The 22827-nt window shown below is 31.4% G+C and overlaps 1 protein-coding gene across 1 annotated transcript; it reads right to left on the bottom strand.

Annotated features, from left to right (window-relative positions):
* Positions 1–7695: 7695 nt before the first annotated feature.
* Positions 7696–17647, bottom strand: LOC129754357 (cytochrome P450 4d2-like). Its single transcript, XM_055750371.1, has 2 exons — positions 16982–17647; positions 7696–8709 (listed from the first exon to the last, which is right to left on the bottom strand). The coding sequence occupies exons 1-2, from the start codon at positions 17614–17616 to the stop codon at positions 7809–7811; spliced, it is 1536 nt and encodes a 511-aa protein (XP_055606346.1). The 5' UTR covers positions 17617–17647; the 3' UTR covers positions 7696–7808.
* Positions 17648–22827: the final 5180 nt, after the last annotated feature.

Here is a 22827-nt window from a genome sequence, read left to right as displayed (position 1 = left end):
GGCACTCTGAGCAAAAATCTGGGCAAAATCTGTGTCTAACTGGAATCGAAAATCTCTGAAATGAAAAAATTGAAGTTCTTGATAACCATCGAGCAATAAGTGAATAAAATGCACATTTTTCGATTTTGTTGAACAAAAAGTGATCGATTTTTCAAATAGGTTTTGCATAGGTGTTCCGAAATTTCAAACGCGTTTTTCTCGTTTCGAGCTAACTGCTAGTTTCACCCTTATGAAATGTTACGCTAGAATTTCGAAGATGTTGAGATACGTGAAAAACATAGTGATCAAAGTTACCCCGCAACATAAAATCTGGTTTTATTCTTTTTAACGAATAGTCACCGTTGGTTATTATTTTTATGATAGTTTCATGGCATTGCGGTGAACTTTTTACCACGAAAATTCTTGATAGAAGAATTAAAGATTGAAATTAAATGACGGATAGACAAAGCAGATGCTTAATAGAAGAAAATTGAAAGATGTTGAAAATGAGCCAAGAGCATATTTTATGAAAAGCTTCAAAGGTGCGTTCTAGACCCTTTGTCCCGCATCAATTGAATGGCTGGGAGAAGTAATAGCGAGAGGCGCAATTACGTTCACCCATACATCCAACCCGATGGATTGGCAAAGCACGTGCTTCCCAATCGGACAAAAAGTCTAGACCGCATGGTTCTGGTGAAACTTTCCTATTGCCGAGCCAGTTCAAGCGATGTGTTATTGGTTTTTTCGGATTCCGTTTTTATCGGCAGCGCTACTTATTGTTTTCACGCAAGTATCGTAAACGTCCCTACTTCCAACCCGATGGATTGGCACGTGCTTTGCCAATCCATCGGGTTGGATGTATGGGTGAACGTAATTGCGCCTCTCGCTATTACTTCTCCCAGCCATTCAATTGATGCGGGACAAAGGGTCTAGAATAGGGTTACCAGATCCTTCAACACCAAAAAGAGTACATTGATATCATTTATCCAAAAAGTTAGGATAAACGATATAACTCCGGTTTTTTCAGCTGCCAGCCATCAGGTTGATACAATATAACAAGATCCATTTAATTATCAAGCGCCCGGAAGGTATGCAATACAGAAGAAAAAGTATGTAAATATTTCGTATTATCTGAGGAGGCCCCGACTACCGAGTTATTTCTATTCAATCAAATTCTGTCAATTTGTTGAGGTTTTGCTAAAGTTGGTTATTCGAGAAGATAGCAGTATTTAGATGTTGTTGATGCTGAGAAACCACAAAAAAACGTTATAAAACAATCCATTTCAATTTTTTTTTATTGATGCGTACACTTCCTTTACAATCATTATTTGAGATTTGCGCGCATTTAAGCATATTACCTAAATTGTGTACATGTTGATTATTGATTGCATACTCAAAGGGGCATATATTATGACTAAATATGCATGTTAATGAAAACAAGATGTTAAAGTAATTCGTTGTAAGCTGTTATTCCTTCCACAGTTTTTGCATAAAATGTGATACAACCTCATAGATATACACAGATTTTTCTGATCAAATGTCTTCCAACAAAAAAAAGAGTACATTTGGTGAAATTTAACAAAAAGAAGAGTACGCCTATTTCTCGATCGAAAAAGAGTACATGTACTCTTAAAAGAGTACGTATGGTAACCCTAGTCTAGAACGCACCTTTGAAGCTTTTCATAAAATATGCTCTTGGCTCATTTTCAACATCTTTCAATTTTCTTCTATTAAGCATCTGCTTTGTCTATCCGTCATTTAATTTCAATCTTTAATTCTTCTATCAAGAATTTTCGTAGTAAAAAGTTCACCGCAATGCCATGAAACTATCATAAAAAAAATCTGGTTTTGTAACAAACATTTAGTTATACTCATTTGTATATGATTTGTGCTTACGTAAGAACTGTAACTATACACATAACACACGACGTATTACAGGACACGACACATAACGTTCTTACTTTACGGGAAAGGATATAAAATTACCTTTTTTTTGTCGACCGGTTTCGGGCTCGATGTTGCCCATCTTCAGGACGATGTCCGACTGAGGGACATTTTTCACTATACTTAGATAAAGGGGTAACCTGCAGCAAACTTAGAAAACGTATTTATATAAATTAATTGATTTTGATATCCCTCCTCCTCCTCAATCATCGCTATCGCCAATCATCATCGCCAAGTGCAGAAGCACCGACTACTAAGGACGTCTTCCGGGAGTTAAGTTAAGACGCACAATTCGTTGGGCAACCATGCATCAAGATGCAAAAAGAACAACAGCGGAGAAACCAGGATGTGTATATTGGGATTTCCGGTCAGCTTTTCTAGCATTATGGCGGTTAAAACGACCGGTTAAGTTGACCTCATTGAATCAATCATAGAAATAACATTGAATCTATTATATTTTTAATCAAATCAATCATATTATAATAGTTGAATCTATAACACTTTTAATTAAATCAATTATATTTTTATAGTTAAATCAATCATATTTATAATTAAATCAATCATATAATCATAGTTGAAACTCAAAATCACAAAATCAATCAGATTGTCTATAATATGTATTGTGAAATTTTGATAATTATAGTTGGTCGAGAATCAATCAGATATATGATTGAATAAGTGGATTGTTGCTGGAATTACCATACTTTATTCTCCGTGAATGACTGAATTGTAGAATATCTTGTATGATCCCGTTTCTGCGACATAATAACCTTATGTCTATAAAATTGAAGAGGTATAAAAATAAAGAATACAAGTTTGAAAAAGATGCTTGTGTTTTAAATTATTAAACCTCTCAAGTAAAGGAAGCGAATAAAATGAGAAAAAATGGGTAAAATTACAACTGCTAGAGTAAAATACGATGTGGCAACGTACAATAATCGATCGAATTAACTAGATAATAAACATTTTGACAACTTTGAAATGTCAGTATTTTCAATTTTGTCATTTTTGTCATTTTTGTCAATTTTGTTAATTTTGTCAATTTTGAACATTTTGTCAAATTTCTCAATTTTGTAATTTATGTCAATTTTGTCAATTGTGTCAATTTTGTCAATTTTGTCAATTGTGTCAATTTTGTCGATTGTGTTAATTTTGTCATACAGTTAATTAAGTCAAGTTTGTAATTTTTTTTCAATTTGTTGTCAATTTGGTGAAATTGGTGGATTTGGACAATTTTGGTCAGTTTCATTCAATTTATCAATATGTTTCATCAATTATGTAAATTTTGCTAATATATTTTGCAATTTGTGTAACTTTTGTAATTTGTGTCAATTACCTCATTTGTCATTTTTGTCATTTTCGTCATTTTTGTAATTTTTGCCATTTTTGCCATTTTTGTAATTTTAAATTTTGTGTCATTTTTGTCATTTTTGTCATTTATATCAATCATTTTTGTCACTTTTGTCGCTTTTGTCATTTTTGTCATTTTTGTCATTTTTGTCATTTTTGTCATTTTTGTCATTTTTGTCATTTTTGTCATTTTTGTCATTTTTGTCATTTTTGTCATTTTTGTCATTTTTGTCATTTATGTCATTTTTGTCATTTTTGTCATTTTTGTCATTTTTGTCATTTTTGTCATTTTTGTCATTTTTGTCATTTTTGTCATTTTTGTCATTATTGTCATTTTTGTCATTTTTGTCATTTTTGTCATTTTTGTCATTTTTTGTCATTTTTGTCATTTTTGTCATTTTTGTCATTTTTGTCATTTTTGTCATTTTTGTCATTTTTGTCATTTTTGTCATTTTTGTCATTTTTGTAATTTTTGTCATTTTTGTCATTTTTGTCATTTTTGTCATTTTTGTCATTTTTGTCATTTTTGTCATTTTTGTCATTTTTGTCATTTTTGTCATTTTTGTCATTTTTGTCATTTTTGTCATTTTTGTCATTTTTGTCATTTTTGTCATTTTTGTCATTTTTGTCATTTTTGTCATTTTTGTCATTTTTTGTCATTTTTGTCATTTTTGTCATTTTTGTCATTTTTGTCATTTTTTGTCATTTTTGTCATTTTTGTCATTTTTGTTTTTTTTTTTTATTTTTGCAATTGCATTTTCCCTCGGATACCAAATTTCACTTCATTCCGACCGACCATTCATACGTGATGTTGTTACAAAGAAAACGCCTCCAGTTTTATATATAAGATATGATAGATTCAACTGTAGTGGTATAATTGATTCAAATGTAAATATGATAGATTCAACTACAAATGTATGATTGATTCTAGGTATTGAACTATAAATATTGTAAAATAAACTATATTTTTATGTTTGATTGTGTGGTACTTGAATACTATAGTGTTCATCACCAGCTCTCCGGCGATGGGGAAACATTTTCCTCCACCAGTTCCTGGCAGCGGTCGTGTAGTAGGCCGACAGTTCCTGGAATTGGAAAAGGTACATCTAAAACTCTGGCTGCCCGCGAAATCGACGTGGGTCTCGACGTGATCCTGGCAGGATCGTACAGGAAAAAAGCATTCTGGTAAGTCAGCGTATGATAGATTGATGTCATGATATTGAATATTGCCGCCCACCTCCCCCCCCCCCCTGTGTGAATTTTGTCCAATTTTAAAATTTTATCAATTTTCTCAATTTTGCAAATTATGTCAATTTTGTCGATTGTGTCAATTTGGCCAAAATGGTCAATTTGGACACATTTGGTCAGTGTCATAGAATTTATCAATATGTTTCATCAATTTTGTCATTACGTTTTGTCAATTTTGCTAACATTTTTTGCCATTTGTGTAATTTTTTATTTTTTTGTCATTTTCGTCATTTTTGTCATTTTTGCCATTTTTGCCATTTTTGTCATTTTTGTCATTTTTGTCATTTTTGTCATTTTTGTCATTTTTGTCATTTTTGTCATTTTTGTCTTTTTTGTCATTTTTGTCATTTTTGTCATTTTTGTCATTTTTGTCATTTTTGTCATTTTTGTCATTTTTGTCATTTTTGTCATTTTTGTCATTTTTGTCATTTTTGTCATTTTTGTCATTTTTGTCATTTTTGTCATTTTTGTCATTTTTGTCATTTTTGTCATTTTTGTCATTTTTGTCATTTTTGTCATTTTTGTCATTTTCGCCACTTTTGCCACTTTTGTCATTTTTGTCATTTTTGTCATTTTTGTCATTTTTGTCATTTTTGTCATTTTTGTCATTTTTGTCATTTTTGTCATTTTTGTCATTTTTGTCATTTTTGTCATTTTTGTCATTTTTGTCATTTTTGTCATTTTTGTCATTTTTGTCATTTTTGTCATTTTTGTCATTTTTGTCATTTTTGTCATTTTTGTCATTTTTGTCATTTTTGTCATTTTTGTCCTTTTTGTCATTTTTGTCATTTTTGTCATTTTTGTCATTTTTGTCATTTTTGTCATTTTTGTCATTTTTGTCATTTTTGTCATTTTTGTCATTTTTGTCATTTTTGTCATTTTTGTCATTTTTGTCATTTTTGTCATTTTTGTCATTTTTGTCATTTTTGTCATTTTTGTCATTTTTGTCATTTTTGTCATTTTTGTCATTTTTGTCATTTTTGTCATTTTTGTCATTTTTGTCATTTTTGTCATTTTTGTCATTTTTGTCATTTTTGTCATTTTTGTCATTTTTGTCATTTTTGTCATTTTTGTCATTTTTGTCATTTTTGTCATTTTTGTCATTTTTGTCATTTTTGTCATTTTTGTCTTTTTTGTCATTTTTGTCATTTTTGTCATTTTTGTCATTTTTGTCATTTTTGTCATTTTTGTCATTTTTGTCATTTTTGTCATTTTTGTCCTTTTTGTCATTTTTGTCATTTTTGTCATTTTTGTCATTTTTGTCATTTTTGTCATTTTTGTCATTTTTGTCATTTTTGTCATTTTTGTCATTTTTGTCATTTTTGTCATTTTTGTCATTTTTGTCATTTTTGTCATTTTTGTCATTTTTGTCATTTTTGTCATTTTTGTCATTTTCGCCACTTTTGCCACTTTTGTCATTTTTGTCATTTTTGTCATTTTTGTCATTTTTGTCATTTTTGTCATTTTTGTCATTTTTGTCATTTTTGTCATTTTTGTCATTTTTGTCATTTTTGTCATTTTTGTCATTTTTGTCATTTTTGTCATTTTTGTCATTTTTGTCATTTTTGTCATTTTTGTCATTTTTGTCATTTTTGTCATTTTTGTCATTTTTGTCATTTTTGTCATTTTTGTCATTTTTGTCCTTTTTGTCATTTTTGTCATTTTTGTCATTTTTGTCATTTTTGTCATTTTTGTCATTTTTGTCATTTTTGTCATTTTTGTCATTTTTGTCATTTTTGTCATTTTTGTCATTTTTGTCATTTTTGTCATTTTTGTCATTTTTGTCATTTTTGTCTTTTTTGTCATTTTTGTCATTTTTGTCATTTTTGTCATTTTTGTCATTTTTGTCATTTTTGTCATTTTTGTCATTTTTGTCATTTTTGTCATTTTTGTCATTTTTGTCATTTTTGTCATTTTTGTCATTTTTGTCATTTTTGTCATTTTTGTCATTTTTGTCATTTTTGTCATTTTTGTCATTTTCGCCACTTTTGCCACTTTTGTCATTTTTGTCATTTTTGTCATTTTTGTCATTTTTGTCATTTTTGTCATTTTTGTCATTTTTGTCATTTTTGTCATTTTTGTCATTTTTGTCATTTTTGTCATTTTTGTCATTTTTGTCATTTTTGTCATTTTTGTCATTTTTGTCATTTTTGTCATTTTTGTCATTTTTGTCATTTTTGTCATTTTTGTCATTTTTGTCATTTTTGTCATTTTTGTCATTTTTGTCCTTTTTGTCATTTTTGTCATTTTTGTCATTTTTGTCATTTTTGTCATTTTTGTCATTTTTGTCATTTTTGTCATTTTTGTCATTTTTGTCATTTTTGTCATTTTTGTCATTTTTGTCATTTTTGTCATTTTTGTCATTTTTGTCATTTTTGTCATTTTTGTCATTTTTGTCATTTTTGTCATTTTTGTCATTTTTGTCATTTTTGTCATTTTTGTCATTTTTGTCATTTTTGTCATTTTTGTCATTTTTGTCATTTTTGTCATTTTTGTCATTTTTGTCATTTTTGTCATTTTTGTCATTTTTGTCATTTTTGTCATTTTTATCATTTTTGTCATTTTTGTCATTTTTGTCATTTTTGTCATTTTTGTCATTTTTGTCATATTTGTCATTTTTGTCATTTTTGTCATTTGTGTCATTTTTGTCATTTCTGTCATTTTTGTCATTTTTGCAATTGCATTTTCTTAGATTTTTTTAAAATCACTATTCAAGTCAATTTCGAATTCTTCTCCTCAGATCAAAAATAATGAATTATCGAAAACAGACCCATTATAACGTCGGAAAAATTGGTGAGTTTTCCCGAGATGAAATTTCGGCTGTTTCCGCTGCTTTTGGACTAGTAAGAAAAGCTGCTACAAGGAGGAGATATACGATGACCCTGAGCAAGGGTTAGCTTTTTCCGGACATTTTCTTAATTTCGCGGCTCGCCCCTATTTCTCGCTCCGGGTGTCAAAACAATTAGGAAAATTCGGTCATTCCGTAAAATGGATCCATTGAATTGACCTCTTTGGTTGGGGCATATTAACCGGAATGGCCACTCACAGCTGGTGAAAAAGACCGGGTTTATTTGAGTTTGTGTGAAAAATGGAAGTTGTGATGTGAGTTCATTGAACTTAGTTAATTGGATTTGAAGGTTAAATGGTACATAAAAAAGATAGATTGAGTCATGTTTATTTACAGTTTGTATTGGAATTTCAAAATTACAACCATCTTTTAGAGTTTAGAGCTTAGAACTTAAGTCGCAGGTAAACTTTCAATAACCGTCAATTCAGCAAATAAACATTTATCGAGCAACAATTTTCACAAACGTCCCATTGACCGGTCTCAGTGTCATGTCCGACTTGATGCGGACCCGGTTTTCCGGTTCGCACGCCAGCAAACGGAAGTTGGCCAGTAGCTTCACGAGCGTCGCCTTGACCTCCAGAAGGGCGTACTTTTGACCGACACAGTTCCTTGCGCCGGCACTGAACGGAATATAAGCATAAGGATGCCGCTGGGCACTGTTTTCCTCGTTAAACCTTTCCGGATCGAACCGGTCTGGTTCGGGGAAAACGTCCGGATTGTTGTGCATGGCCAGAATCAGCACGGCAACATCAATGCCCGCCGGGATGGTTTGCCCATCAATCACCATGTCTCCGGCCGATTTCCGCCCAATAACCGGGACCGAGGGATGAATTCGTAGAACTTCTTTGATGGTCATTTCCAGATACTTGAGATCTTGCAGCTTGCCATACGTGAGCTCGGCATTCCGACAATCGGAACCAAGCACTTGGACCATTTCGTCGTAAAGTTTCTGCTGCACGGACGGATTCTGGGCAATGTGATACGCCGCAAAGCTAATACAGGATGTGGTTGTGTCGTGTCCGGCAAACATAAATGTGTCCACTTCTTCTCGGATGTCCGAATTGGCCAGCGGATGTCCGTCGACGGTAACATTTAGTAGCAGCTCCAAAAGGGTCATTTTTCGCTTGCCGTAGACATCGGTTTCTTGCAGTTTTAGTTGGGCTTCCTGGCGGGCTTGTTCACTTTCCAGCTGACTTTTCCTGTTCTGGATGACCGAATCGGTAAAATCGTGAACCACCGTCAGGGCCGAGGCTTGGCGTCTGTTCGCTTTGCTCAGAAGGAAAAATATTTTGTATTGATTCATCAACGAGAAAAGCCGCTTGAAGATGATGATGGACAACCTGAAAGATAAATAAGATGAAAGTTAATTGAATTTTTTTTATGAATTTACCAGCTCTATCGATATTTGTCTTTCAAATGTGTGGAAGTAGGTAATAGCAAACAGCTCAATATCGACCTTTTAAAAAAAATTGGTCTTCCATTGTGGTTTCAGAATTTCAAATTTATATAAATATAATTGCATCTTCTCGAATCGAGAAACTTTAAATAATCCTGAAGGTTGTGTAATGAATGAATTTTGTTATTACTGTAGAAGGCTCAAAAAAGCATATTGTTCCTTCGCAAAGTGCTACATCGATTGAATTGCTCATTTATTGGATTGAATGCTCAAGTCAGTTAAACAAACAAAATTGTACGGGTTTGTATGGGTTCTATCTAAGTAAAATGAAAAAAAAAAACGAACTTACACAAATAAAATCTCAGTAAAACTTCAGGTTTCTTTCCAATAACTTGACACTAATGCTAAAATCACCAGCCTATTTAAAGTATTATTTTATATACCGTGACCAAGATTTGATCTCATGACTGCTGGCTTAGAAGACTTGAACACTATCCTCTAGGCTACAGTATGTGACTTAACCAACCTACATTAGTAACAAAGCCTTATTTTGAATCTATTTATTCAATCAAGCATTTAGAATTTTCCTTGTTATTCTAAGGCACAATTTTTTTAAAACTTGAGTTCTGCATTTTTTTAAAAAAATATTTAAAAAATAGTAGCTTTCTTACATTACACAAGAACATTTTCGAGTTTTTACTATTGAAGGTTTAGCTTATTTTTCAACTTTTTTAAAAGGCTTCATTTTGATTAATGGTATACTTTTGGCTGAAATTTCATTAAAATTTCCTAAAATTCTCCTTTCAACAGAAAATTAAAAAAAATGACAATTATTTTTTCTCATAAGGCAAAATGACTTGCGGTCTTCGAGAAGGTTGATCATTGCTTTATAACCTTTATTTAGAAAATATTTGTAATATTCTAAAGTTTTGTATGTATGTTGTTTATCCACCATGGGTTGACGAATTAACCGCAGTTTCTGCCTAAATATTTGCTTACTTGCATTTTTTAGATCAATCAGTTCGACAAATCTCCAACGCAGTGTACACTATACCCGGAGCCAATGACTTCCCATCTCAACCCCACCTGTGACCACCGGAAGTGCTCCTCCAGAAAAGAATCCGTCAATAAGGTCAATAAGACTCGAGATATTGTGTGCGTTTCCCTGGCCGCAAATATTGACCGATTTCGACGATTTTTAATTTATTGCATAGACATTTTATTCTAGTTTTTCAATATTGAAAAATTAAGTTCAAATGATTAACCACATTATCTGTAGCTGATTCCGAATTAATAAAAAAAGTCCCGAAAAAGAGCTCTTTTTAATTTCTTATAATTCGCTGATTTTATAATATTTGAAATTGTCAAGAATAAATCTACACCCATAGAAGAGATGGCGAAAATTTCAATGATTATTTGGCAAATCTCTGTGCCGAAAATGTGCTGGAAAGTGAACTGTGTCAAACATGATATGTTTGAAAAAGCACTACTAGCATAAGGACTCGAGCACCCAAGCGAAATGATGCATGACCACTACATTCAAGCGAAACAACAAAATCATTTTAAGGAATTTTCATCCTATTGGATGATTCATTCCAGTAAATAGAAAATAAAAAACCACAGTGCGTAGAGAAGTGAGAATCCAACTCACAACACCTGATCTCGTCTTGCCAATACGGCATCTTAACCAGTGTACTACCTGAGCAGTATTTATTGAATGAGAATTATGTTTTGGTTACTGCCTGCCTGAAGGAAACGAGAATGGATTCCTATTGAATGAGAACTGTTTTTGGCTTACTGCCTTTTTTTTGTAAGTTGATCACCCAGGTGGTAAATCCAGCGAAATCTGCTCCTCTTCACTCGTATCCCAGTCGTATGGGACCCTCGGCCTTGTAACTTCCCCGTGCTGTGGGAACAGCTCGTTGACGATTTCTCGCAGTTTGTTCGGACACAGAGTTGCCTGAATCGTACCTTTTTGCATGCCTTGATAGCCCTGCAAAAGGCAGACCACGCAATTGCGTTGGGCACTCTTCGCTCCGCTCTCGCAGCTACGCAGCTAGGCCCTCCTTGTCATCGCAGCGTCTCATGCGCGTACGAGTACCCTCGTCAGGTTTTCCGCGGACAGATTTTCGAAGTTCCGCTCCCAATTTAACACTACGACAAAGACATTCCGCTCGAATTGTGTTGTCTTCCAGAGGCCTGCTCCTGATGTCGTACCTCTTCTACCTGCCCGCGTACTTGTGCCCACATGATAACGAATCGCAAAGTGATCGCTATCGGTGAACGCATCGTTCACCCTCCAGTCGCTCGCCCAGCCCGAACTACTGAAGGTGACGTCAATGATGGACTCGCACCCATTCCTGTGGTAGGTCCTTGTATCGCCTATATTTCCCAGGTCTACATTCAGCCTTGCCAGGGCTTCCAGTAGAATCTGGCCTCTGGGATTTGTAAGGCGACTACCCCATTCTACGGTTTACTGCCTGCCTTACATACACACGCACAGCTTCTAAAGCCGGCAGCTTTCAACGCCATGATTGGAAGAGTAGATTTATCGGTTTCAAGGTACAGATTCTTGATAGGGTATAATTTTTTTGAGGGCACGAAGTTTTTAATTTTCCAAAACAGACCGCATGCTGAAGTAACATCACTTTTCAAAGATCGAATGTGGTGAACAGTGTTGGTAAATTTCGCCCGTCACGCTTGACCCGACTACCCGCATAATCAAAAACCGTACAACTTATCGTCAGTATTATACTGATCTGATAACGGTAATCGTTGCTGTTCGTAATATCATTATTCGTGTGTCCAAACTTATCCGTATACGCTAGAGATTATTCAAAATTATTTCTAAAAGATACAGTTAATAGTTTGAAAAACTATAGTGTCATGCGTCTGTACTACAGTAGGAGACGCGCCTTCACTGTTTCTCTCCCGAAAGAGTGATTGTCATCGGAACTAATCGGAACCTGGAAAGAAATAGCCGTTCCTTCACGGGATTCCCGAGTCCCTCGACGTGTATCGGTAGTGGCTGTTTGGCATCGATTGTACCAAGTTTTCTACCGGATCTGCCGTCTTTTGGGAGAAGAATTGGTAAGCAAATTGTATATTTTATCACGATTTTTTACAATAATTTTTTGTTTTGTTTTTGTAATCAGTGCGAGATGTTTCAACAAGCGGAACCGGACGGAAGAATTCCTAGATGTTCTCCAACGGAAGACCCAAATTCAGATCAGAAACGTAGGTAAAGCTGAGAAGATTCTCCTGAACTTGATGATTAAAAAAATAAGTTTTCCAATTTGATAAGTGATTTTGTGTTTTTTTTAGGTTAGTTTTGATTTCGCTGAATTGGCGTTTCCGGAACAAGCTGCATTCGCTTGTCGGGGACTCGGCCGTTACCACAACCTCGAACGAGTCGAATGATTGGAGATGGTTGTTGCTAATCTCATTACTTCAGCCATGTCGCATTATCGGGAGAATATGCATCCCGTGCACCAAAGAAACAACGAAAGCAGGAGAGCTCCTGGCAGGTATCTACCATATCAAATTCGTATAAAAAATAATTGCCGTTGAATTATTTCTATTTTCGAATCCATCCATACAGCTCGTCAAAGTCCAGCAAAAGAACCATCTCACTGGATGAGCACCACAACGGCAGCAGCGATAGCAAGTTCGGGTGGAAGAGCAGCAGTAGAAACAAATTTGTTAAAGTCATCGCTCATGACGGGTGCTAATGAAAAACAGCGTCGATTATTGTCGGAAAGGTGGGCAACATTTTTATCGCCAAGGTATGGACGATGTGGCTGACGTAGATCAGTATTGAAATCAGAGGGAATCCTACCGGAATAGTACGCCAAACTCAGTAGGAATAAATTATGAACGGGGAGGCAGAAAAACGTAGCGGTCAACACCCCCAACACAGCCATGTAAAGATTTCCATGAGATCTATCTCCCCGCCGATATCGCAACAGCATTTTGAAGGACTCAAGAAAAGGTATATACTGATATAGGTTTAATTTACAAACTAGCATACTGAAAAATTAAAATTTTATTTCGAGGATATAAAAATCAAATAAAACTCATTAAATGAATTTAAATAAAATAATATAGATTCAAAGTCAAACAATAGATCAATGTTCAAAATATTTTCGTGAGATTGAAAAATTTGATACAACATTCAAACAATTCAAATTGAAATTTTTGTTTTTTATGTTTTTGATTCACTGAATGGAAAATAAAAATTGATTCGAAACTTTTAATGAGAAATTCTGTTCTTTGAAATATCAGTAAATTTAGCGAAAATGTAGGTTCGTTACCACACAACAAAATATCAACTCTTATCTCTGACCAATATTTGAACGCTCCCAGATTAAATGTATACTTAAAATATGTACTTTTAAATTTTATTCAAAGGTTTTTGGAAAAATGGTTGGTTTTTGAAACTATATTTAAAGTTTATGAAATAGTTCTTTTTTTTATTCTTTTAGCCAATTAATATTCATCCAGGATTTACTTTTGTTTCAGATTTTCAAATGTCCATTCGTGATTTCTTCTTTGCGGTACAACGGTGAAGCCCGCATCTGGCGTTCTGGACTCACCGCAACTGACGGTAAAATTTAGTAAATCTTTCTTAGTTTGATTGTAATTTAGTTTTTTTTTTCAGATAAAACGGAAAAAATTCTCCATCGGTAACGTCGCGCATTTCGAAAGAGTAATCGGAACCCGGAAGCGATCTGCCCTCTCCCGTAGATATTGTTAAAATATATTCTGGAACCTATAGTAGAGGTTGATGTCATAAGCATTGACCCTCTCACAAAGGGGATTTCGCTTGTTAAATGTTGTACCTTTTTTAAATTTATTTGGTGCTATGGATTTTAACAGCTATATAGATATCATTCATCTCGCAATTTTATACCTACATATTGAAAAGCTACCTAAAATTGAAGAAATAGAAAAAATATCCCGGAGCGTAGATGGTTAGGTAATAATTATTCCAATAGATGTGAAAATAGAAACACAGCATTTCAATTCAGAGTTGAAATTCCTTAACAGATATAAAGATTAGGTATATTTGAAAATTGAGTTTTAAAACTGGTTGTAAGAATTAATTATCGTTATTGACATAGTTTTTTGACTGTATACTCAGAAATAGTATTGAAAATTTAATATACAAAAAGGCACTTACGTCAGAAGTCGCATGAAAACCAACTTCCAAAAAAAATAAGTACAAAATACAGAAAGCTAAACGAGGAAAAAATATTCCAAGTCATGTTCCTAAAACGATGAGATATATATTGGATCCGTAGATCTATTTTGATAAATCGTAATTTTGATAAATCGTAATTAGAGATTTATAAAAAATCATTTGCTAAACAAAAGCAATCTGTTGGAAATTTTGAACATCATTTAAATTTTTTGCAAAATCTGTTATTTTATAGCGTCTGCACGATAGCAAATTTAAAATTAGTTTTGTTTCTATTAGTCTAGGACAGAATTTTAATAACCCTATTTGCGACAAAGGTACTGAGGTGAAGGTACTGATTTGTGATAAAAAATCGATTTTCATAGTTTTACAGATAGAGTAATCTGGACACTACATTCAGTAATAATTCTAGTATTATACTCAGTAATGTATTCCAAGGACTGCCCAATGTAAAATTGTCACTTTTTGGTGATACGAATGATATGATTTGTGAATTAACCAAACAACTAATGTAAATAATCGAAACCCATATGAGAATAAAATATATTATTTTAAACGATTTAAAACATGAATTTTTTTTTCTTATGTTGGGTCCCTACCACTGCGACCAGTTGTTAGATCTTTTGTGGTTTGAACAAAAACATGAATAATTTTCTTTATTATTTATCGTAAAATGATCCTTTGAAGATACGCGTTATCATCCGAAATTATTCAAGTCGACGATAAGATAACGATTACATCTATCGTTTTACTTCATTTCGGATCTGTAGAAAAAAGCAAAAAAATGAATCGTTCATTTACTTAACAACCCGTTCCCTGTATCGTTTTTTGTGTCTAAACGATTCCATTTGATGAAAAAACGATTCGTTCAATCGTTCATTAATAATCCGAAAACTATAAAGGTAATCTTTTGGGTGTCTTGGGTGAAGATAATGGGAATAGTTACTGTATGATACGGCTTCATGCGGGTAGTTTTGTTTCATCAAATGACCGGCACCTTACTCAATTGACGGAGCCTCAATAATCGCTTGACGGATAAAGCACGACCAGAGATGCCAATGTGCCTGATTTTTCAGGCGTTGCCTGATTTTTCGAGGCTCTGCCTGACAACCTGATAAGCCATTGATTTTCCCTGATTTTTGAAAATATGCCTGATTTTGCCAGATTTTTGCAAATGTCATGAAAAATGGGTAGTAAGGAACTGGAGTAGGTACCATAGCTGAAGTGAAAAAGTGGCAGAATCAAAGCAATCGAAAGATTCCCGTTAATACTTATTGAAAAAGAGAATTGAAGGGATTGCTTTGATGCAGCAGAATTATTCAACTAAGTAGGCTTTCAACATATATAACATATTGGAGTGAAAATGTGGATCGATGACAAAAAAAAAAAAAAGGTCATCACTTTGAGCGAAATTTCCGTTAGTTTTACGTAGCCTGATTTTGCCTGATTTTTATTTCGCAAGTTCCCTGATTTTTGAAAATAAATGTTGGCAACCCTGAGCACGACAGCAATCAACATTTCTCCATCGTGCGACTGGCGAAGCTCCTTCACATGGTCATATTTCTCCTGAGAGTGACTGGCAAATCTCTTCACACTTCGATCGGCAACAATAGCAATAAAAAACTGAAAACGAGCTTGCTGGCAGGAGCAACAATAATAATAAATGCGTTTCTTTTTCGTCTTCGGTCGTCTTCGGTTTGCTGGCAGGAGTAACAATAATAATAAATGCGTTTCTTTTTCGTCTTCAGTTCGGTCGACGACTCGTTCGAATGCGATTGGTGAATGCTTGACTAGGAATTTTTTTTAGTTTCAAACGACTGGGGGTTGAATGACTGGCAAACGAAGTGACTGGTCGTTGAGGAACAGTCAATTGAGTTTGACGGACCAAGAGGAAAAGTCAATTGAGTTTGACGGACCAAGAGGCTCAACAGTCACAGTCATTTGACGAATGACGACGAATAATGCCAACCCTGGTGGTGAGTCCATTTAAGAACTGAATCGATCGTCAATTTGTGATATGTAGATGAATTTCGACACTCTCAGTTTTCACTGAGTCAATAAGCAGTTCATGTGGTCCAATGGCACAAGTGCGGAACAGGTTCAAAATCATGAGCTTCGTTTTCGACAAATTCAGGGATAACTTGTTTTCGCAGAAGAAATGTTGAAGAAGTTGTGTTTTGCCATGTGTTGAATTTTGGTGACGGGATTTTCATTGGTATAAAGTACGCAGGTGTCGTCAGCAAATAACCGTGGTTTTCCGTGGAGTTTCAAGTTCGGTTAATATTTTATGTAAATGAGGAAAAACAGAGTGCCTAAATTACTTCCTTGAGGTACTTCCACATTGAGAGGACGGAGGTTACTTTGAAAATGATTTGGCATCACGTATCTACTAGTTTTTAGGGATGAATAACACGATAGTGTTAAAACCCCAGAAAAAAGAACAAACAATATCTACTTGTTTCGATTTAACAAGAAGCTTTTTATGAGATCATAGGCTTGTCCACGTATTCCGTAGAAATCCAGCTTCTTCAGAAGTACTATAATATCGAAAGGTTTTTTTAGATCCAAGAAAAAAGACCAGTTCGTTATTTAATCCTCGATTGTTTGGTAAGTTTCAGTAAATAAGTTAGCGGTTACAATAGTAGTTCTTGAGCCTATAGATCTCTAAGATAAAAATGTGCGCAATTTGATTTGACACAAATGCTATGAAGACATGTTTCTTGTGTGAATTCATTCACAAAGTTAGAGCCATAATATTATTTTTTTTCGTCACAAAGTTGTCTCAAAAACTGTTGGCTACAACTTTTTAAAAGACTATTTGGCTCTATCTGTTCATTGCATGGTCAATTAAATTACACAGAAGTAATTTATGTATTCTTTAAATAGGCGAAAAAAAGTAAACGTGTTAATCTGCGTTTCACGTTTGATGATGCTCATTTTTGGATTTGTTATTATTTTACCTATATCGTGTGTATTTTATTCCCACTGTGTTCTATTATAAAACGCTAATACTCACTCTTTTACCGCCCTAACGTACGGAGAATTGGGATTGGCTTGCGCTTCCACCTTAACTCCCATAGCAGATTCAGCGATAATATCTAAGGTACAGAGAGTAACATACTCGTAGAGATTGAAATCTCCCTTCCCTTCCTGCTCCTTCAACTTCTGTACCAAATCCGTCGTGCGCTGATCAAAGATTCCTAAAAACTCTTCCAGAATCTTGAAGTGAAATGCGGGCGTTATAATGCGCCGTCTCTGGGCCCACTTTTTGCCGATAGCCGTTATCAGGCCTTCATTGAGCCATGGCTTCATGAATTCGTAGATAATGGACTTTTTGATTGTTTTTGCATGAATGATTTGCTCCACCACCTGGGGACTGGTGACCTGAAGACCCGGTTGATTGAACAGTCCCTGGAAGATGAGATCGTTTCCAAAGCGCCTATGGAATCCCGAGAATGTACGGAAGATGCCTTCCGGTGAAGGATCTTTCCGGAAGAATTGATTACTGCCCAAGATGGGCTGGGCCGGAATTGTGATGAAATTTGGCAATTTCTTCTGTAACTCTCGAACTGTGAAGTAATTTTGGACCATGGATAACAAGCACCATGAGATACCGATGATCAGCAAAGCCAGCAACAGCGAAACAAACATTGTTATATTGTTGTTTTTGAAACGACGCAACTGCAAAAATTATCACTCTGTCCAGCGCAAACGACTGAACGCGACTGCTCAAGCGTTAATTGGATTTGTTTGAAGCTTAAACTGTATTCTGTTTCAACTCGGAGCATGGCGAGAGAACGAAGAACACTCAAACGCTATTCATTGATTTCCCTGTTCTGGAATGAGAAAGAGCACAGTAACTATTTAGTAGGTACGGTAAGCGGAAGTGTGGCAGTCATCAACAATCTAACTATCTAATCATGTCGGAAGCTTCAAGCATTGAATTAAAACGTGATTTCCGAAAAAGAAGAGACTTTGGACCCACAACGATGACTGATACACGCATATCAATTCAAGTCATAGAGATCAAATCTGAATGAGTTCGCGTTTTATTCCATCCTCATTTTCTGGATTTTATTAGCCGGTAAGACTATGTACATTGACGAAACTCTCGAAAACTCATCGGACATCATCAGAAAATTTAAAATAATTTTGTTGATTTGTCAGTCAGAATACATCGTTATTCAAAATAATTCAAAATTTACAATATTGAAAAAATATATGAAATTAACTTATTAACTGAATTTGAAATAAAACTCAAAATTTAATAAATTCACAAAATTTCCACAATTTATGACTTTTTTACAACATTCCAAAATCACTTCAAAATTCACCAAACTAACAAAATAAACAAAATTAACCAAATCAACAAAATTTACAAAATTTTCAAAATTAACAAAATTTACAAAATTTACAAAATTTACAAAGTTAACAAAATTTACAAAATTTACAAAATTTACAAAATTTACAAAATTTACAAAATTTACAAAATTTACAAAATAAACTAAATTTACAAAATTTACAAAATTTACAAAATTTACAAAATTTACAAAATTTACAAAATTTACAAAATTCACAAAATTTACAAAATTTACAAAATTTACAAATTTACAAAATTTATAAAATTTACAAAATTTACAAAATTAACCAAATTTACACAATTTACAAAATTTACAAAATTTACAAAATTTACAAAATTTACAAAATTTACAAAATTTACAAGATTTACAAAATTTACAAAATTCAAAAAATTTACATAATTTACAAAATTTTCAAAATTTACAAAATTTACCAAATTTACAAAATTTACAAAATTTAAAAATTCAAAAAATTTACAAAATTTCTAAAATTTACAAAATTTACAAAATTTACAAAATTTACAAAATTTACAAAATTTACAAAATTTACAAAATTTACAAAATTTACAAAATTTACAAAATTTACAAAATTTACAAAATTTACAAAATTTACAAAATTTACAAAATTTACAAAATTCACAAAATTTAAAAAATTTACAAAATTTACAAATTTACAAAATTTACAAAATTTACAAAATTTACAAAATTTACAAAATTTACCAAATTTACCAAATTTACAAAATTTAAAAATTTACAAAATTTACAAAATTTAAAATTTAAAAATTTACAAAATTCACAAAATTTACAAAATTAAAAAAAATTTACAAAATTCACAAAATTTACAAAATTTACAAAATTTACAAAATTTACAAAATTTACAAAATTTACAAAATTTACAAAATTTACAAAATTTACAAAATTTACAAAATTTACAAAATTTACAAAATTTACCAAATATACCAAATTAACAAAGTAAACAAAATTAACAAAATTTACAAAATTTACAAAATTTACAAAATATACAAAATTTACTAAATTTACAAAATTTACAAAATTTTCAAAATTTACAAAATTTACAAAATTTACAAAATTTACAAAATTTAAAAAATTTACAAAATTTTCAAAATTTACAAAATTTATAAAATTTACAAAATTCACAAAATTTACATAATTAACAAAATTTACAAAATTGACAAAATACACAAAATTTAATAAATTTACAAAATTTACAAAATTAACAAAATTAACAAAATTTACAAAATTTTCAAAATTTACAAAACTTACACAATTTACAAAATTTACAAAATTTTCAAAATTTTCAAAATTTTCAAAATTTTCAAAATTTTCAAAATTTTCAAAATTTTCAAAATTTTCAAAATATACAAAATTTACAAAATTTACAAAATTTACAAAATTTACAAAATTTACAAAATTTACAAAATTTACAAAATTTACAAAATTTACAAAATTTACAAAATTTACAAAATTAACAAAATTAACAAAATTAACAAAATTTACAAAATTAACAAAATTTACAAAATTTACAAAATTTACAAAATTTACAAAATTTACAAAATTTACAAAATTTACAAAATTTACAAAATTTACAAAATTTACAAAATTTACAAAATTTACAAAATTTACAAAATTTACAAAATTTACAAAATTTACAAAATTTACAAAATTTACAAAATTTACAAAATTTACAAAATTTACAAAATTTACAAAATTTACAAAATTTACAAAATTTACAAAATTTACTAAATTTACAAAATTTACAAAATTTACAAAATTTACAAAATTTACAAAATTGAGAAAATTTACAAAATTTACAAAATTTACCAAATTTACAAAATTTACAAAATTTACAAAATTTACAAAATTTACAAAATTTACAAAATTTACAAAATTTACAAAATTTACAAAATTTACAGAATTCACAAATTTACAAAATTTACAAAATTTACAAAATTTACTAAATTTACAAAATTTACAAAATTTACAAAATTAACAAAATTTACAAAATTTACAAAATTTACAAAATTTAAAAAATTTACAAAATTTACAAAATTTAAAAAAATTTCAAAATTTACAAAATTTACAAAATTTACAAAATTTACAAAATTTACAAAATTTACAAAATTTTCAAAATTTTCGAAATTTACAAAATTTACAAAATTCACAACATTTACAAAATTTACAAAATTTACAAAATTTACTAAATTTACAAAATTTACAAAATTTACAAAATTTACAAAATTTATTAAATTAACAAAATTTACAAAATTTACAAAATTTACAAAATTTACAGAATTTAAAAAATTTACAAAATTTACAAAATATACAAATTTACAAAATATACAAAATTTACAAAATTTACACAATTTTCAATATTAACAAAATTTACAAAATTTACCAAATTTACAAAATTTACAAAATTCACTAAACTTACAAAATTTACAAAATTTACAAAATTTACAAAATTTACAAAATTTACAAAATTTACAAAATTTACAAAATTTACAAAATTTACAAAATTTACAAAATTTACAAAATTTACAAAATTTACAAAATTTACAAAATTTACAAAATTTACAAAATTTACAAAATTTACAAAATTTACAAAATTTACAAAATTTACAAAATTTACAAAATTTACAAAATTTACAAAATTTACAAAATTTACAAAATTTACAAAATTTACAAAATTTACAAAATTTACAAAATTTACAAAATTTACAAAATTTACAAAATTTACAAAATTTACAAAATTTACAAAATTTACAAAATTTATAAAATTTACGAAATTTACGAAATGGTGATGATGTTGACCGAAATAGAAAAGTAAAATGGAAAGACGGGTATGCATGGGGATGAATGAGCACGTCAAGTGATTTTTTCTATTCAAATATATTCGAATTTGACTAATTTGGCTCCGTACTCAAGCCCATGCAATGCTGCAGTATCCGTGTGTAGCACATCTTTCTGATTTAAGCTTTTTTTCTCAGATTTAAGCTTTTTTTCTCAGATTTGAGCTTTCATCCCCATTGCTCTCAAGACAAAAAAGCTTTAATCTGAGGAAAAATAGCATAAAAACGAGATTCACTGGCACTTAGCAAATAGATCTTGGTCACACGAAACATGGACAAATCCTATATCATTGCAGCCATGTTTCCATGCAAAAATTATTTTCATCCGCCTGCTGCTTTCGTTCTGCGTAGTATTTCATTTCATTTCATTTATTTATTTTTAATCATGTAACATAAGATCTTGGATCTTCTAACTCGCTACAATATGGTAATTTCACTTGAATAATAAATTTACTAACTAACAATGTTTCTGAAGGCTACCGTTTTCATTAACTATTTAATTTTTATGTTTACGTTTTTTTAGTTACTTATGCTATTAAGATTTGCCAACAAGCTCTCCCTGAATCCCTTTTTATTTAAAATATTTTTAATTTCCAAAGGTAATTGGTTCCAATAAACGATACCTCTTACAATGAATGAACTACTATAGTAAGAAGAATTATGAGTTGGTATTATGAAACTATTAGTACGTGAACTTCGTAATGGAACAAGCATCGAGTATAAATAAGAAGGTTTTTTACTAATAATTATGCTGTGCATTACCATACACGATCGATAGCCAAAAAAGTTTTTGAAATCACATCCAAGAAGAAAATCGTGAAAGTCTGAACACGTACCGTACGCAGGCATTCAAAGCAACTTTAAGTCGATCTATAAAACTGAATTGAGCATTAGAAGTGATAAATCCACCATACATAAAATGAGGGAGAACGAAAGTTTTAAATAGTTTGATCTTTGATTGTATATCTAAGTGCCTTGTGTTAATATTTAGCAGTTTCAATGATGCGTATATTTTTGAGCACTGATATCGGATGTGCATGCCCAATTGAGGTTATTATCAAAAATAACACCTAGACTATTTATTCTGTCTAAAAACTTAAGTTTTTCATTATTTAGGAATAATTCGGGAGGTTCAAGCGTACTTTTAGGACGAGAAATAAATAAAGCTTGAGTTTTTGAAGAGTTAATTGGTAATCGATTCATAGACGACCAACTATGAAGTTTGCATAAATCATTTTTTATTTTATGTGCAACTTCAAAAGCGTTATATTGACCGTAATTGCAAAAATAAAGTTGTACATCGTCAGCAAAAAGATGTGGGGTACAATATTCCAAAACGTTAGGTAAATCATTTATAAATAAAGAAAATAAAATAGGTCCTAATACGGAACCTTGTGGGACACCGGATTTAATATGCTCAAAGTTCGACATAGAACCATCGAAGAGAACGGCTTGCTTCCTTAGAATCAGATACGATTTGATTAGACTAGCAGCTGATGCACCAAACGAAAAACGATTTATAAGTTTGTTATATACCTAATCCAGCATGTGATACCCTATCGAACGCCTTTGCAAAATCAATCAAAAGTAATATTGCAACTCCTTTTCTGTCTACACATTTGGCTATATCATCG

The sequence above is a fragment of the Uranotaenia lowii genome, chromosome 3 (genome assembly GCF_029784155.1).
Source record: "Uranotaenia lowii strain MFRU-FL chromosome 3, ASM2978415v1, whole genome shotgun sequence".
NCBI classification, from domain to species: Eukaryota; Metazoa; Arthropoda; class Insecta; order Diptera; family Culicidae; genus Uranotaenia; species Uranotaenia lowii.
The sequence above is the reverse complement of the archived record's forward strand: the minus strand, read 5'-3'. Positions and strand labels throughout refer to the sequence as shown.

Coding starts and splice junctions, on each gene's coding strand:
- LOC129754357 (XM_055750371.1), bottom strand. CDS start 17,616: ATGTTTGTTTCGCTGTTGCTGGCTTTGCTGATCATCGGTATCTCATGG. Junction 8,710..16,981: donor TACGTTAGGGCGGTAAAAGA/GTGAGTATTAGC, acceptor TTTATCTTTCAG/GTTGTCCATCATCATCTTCA.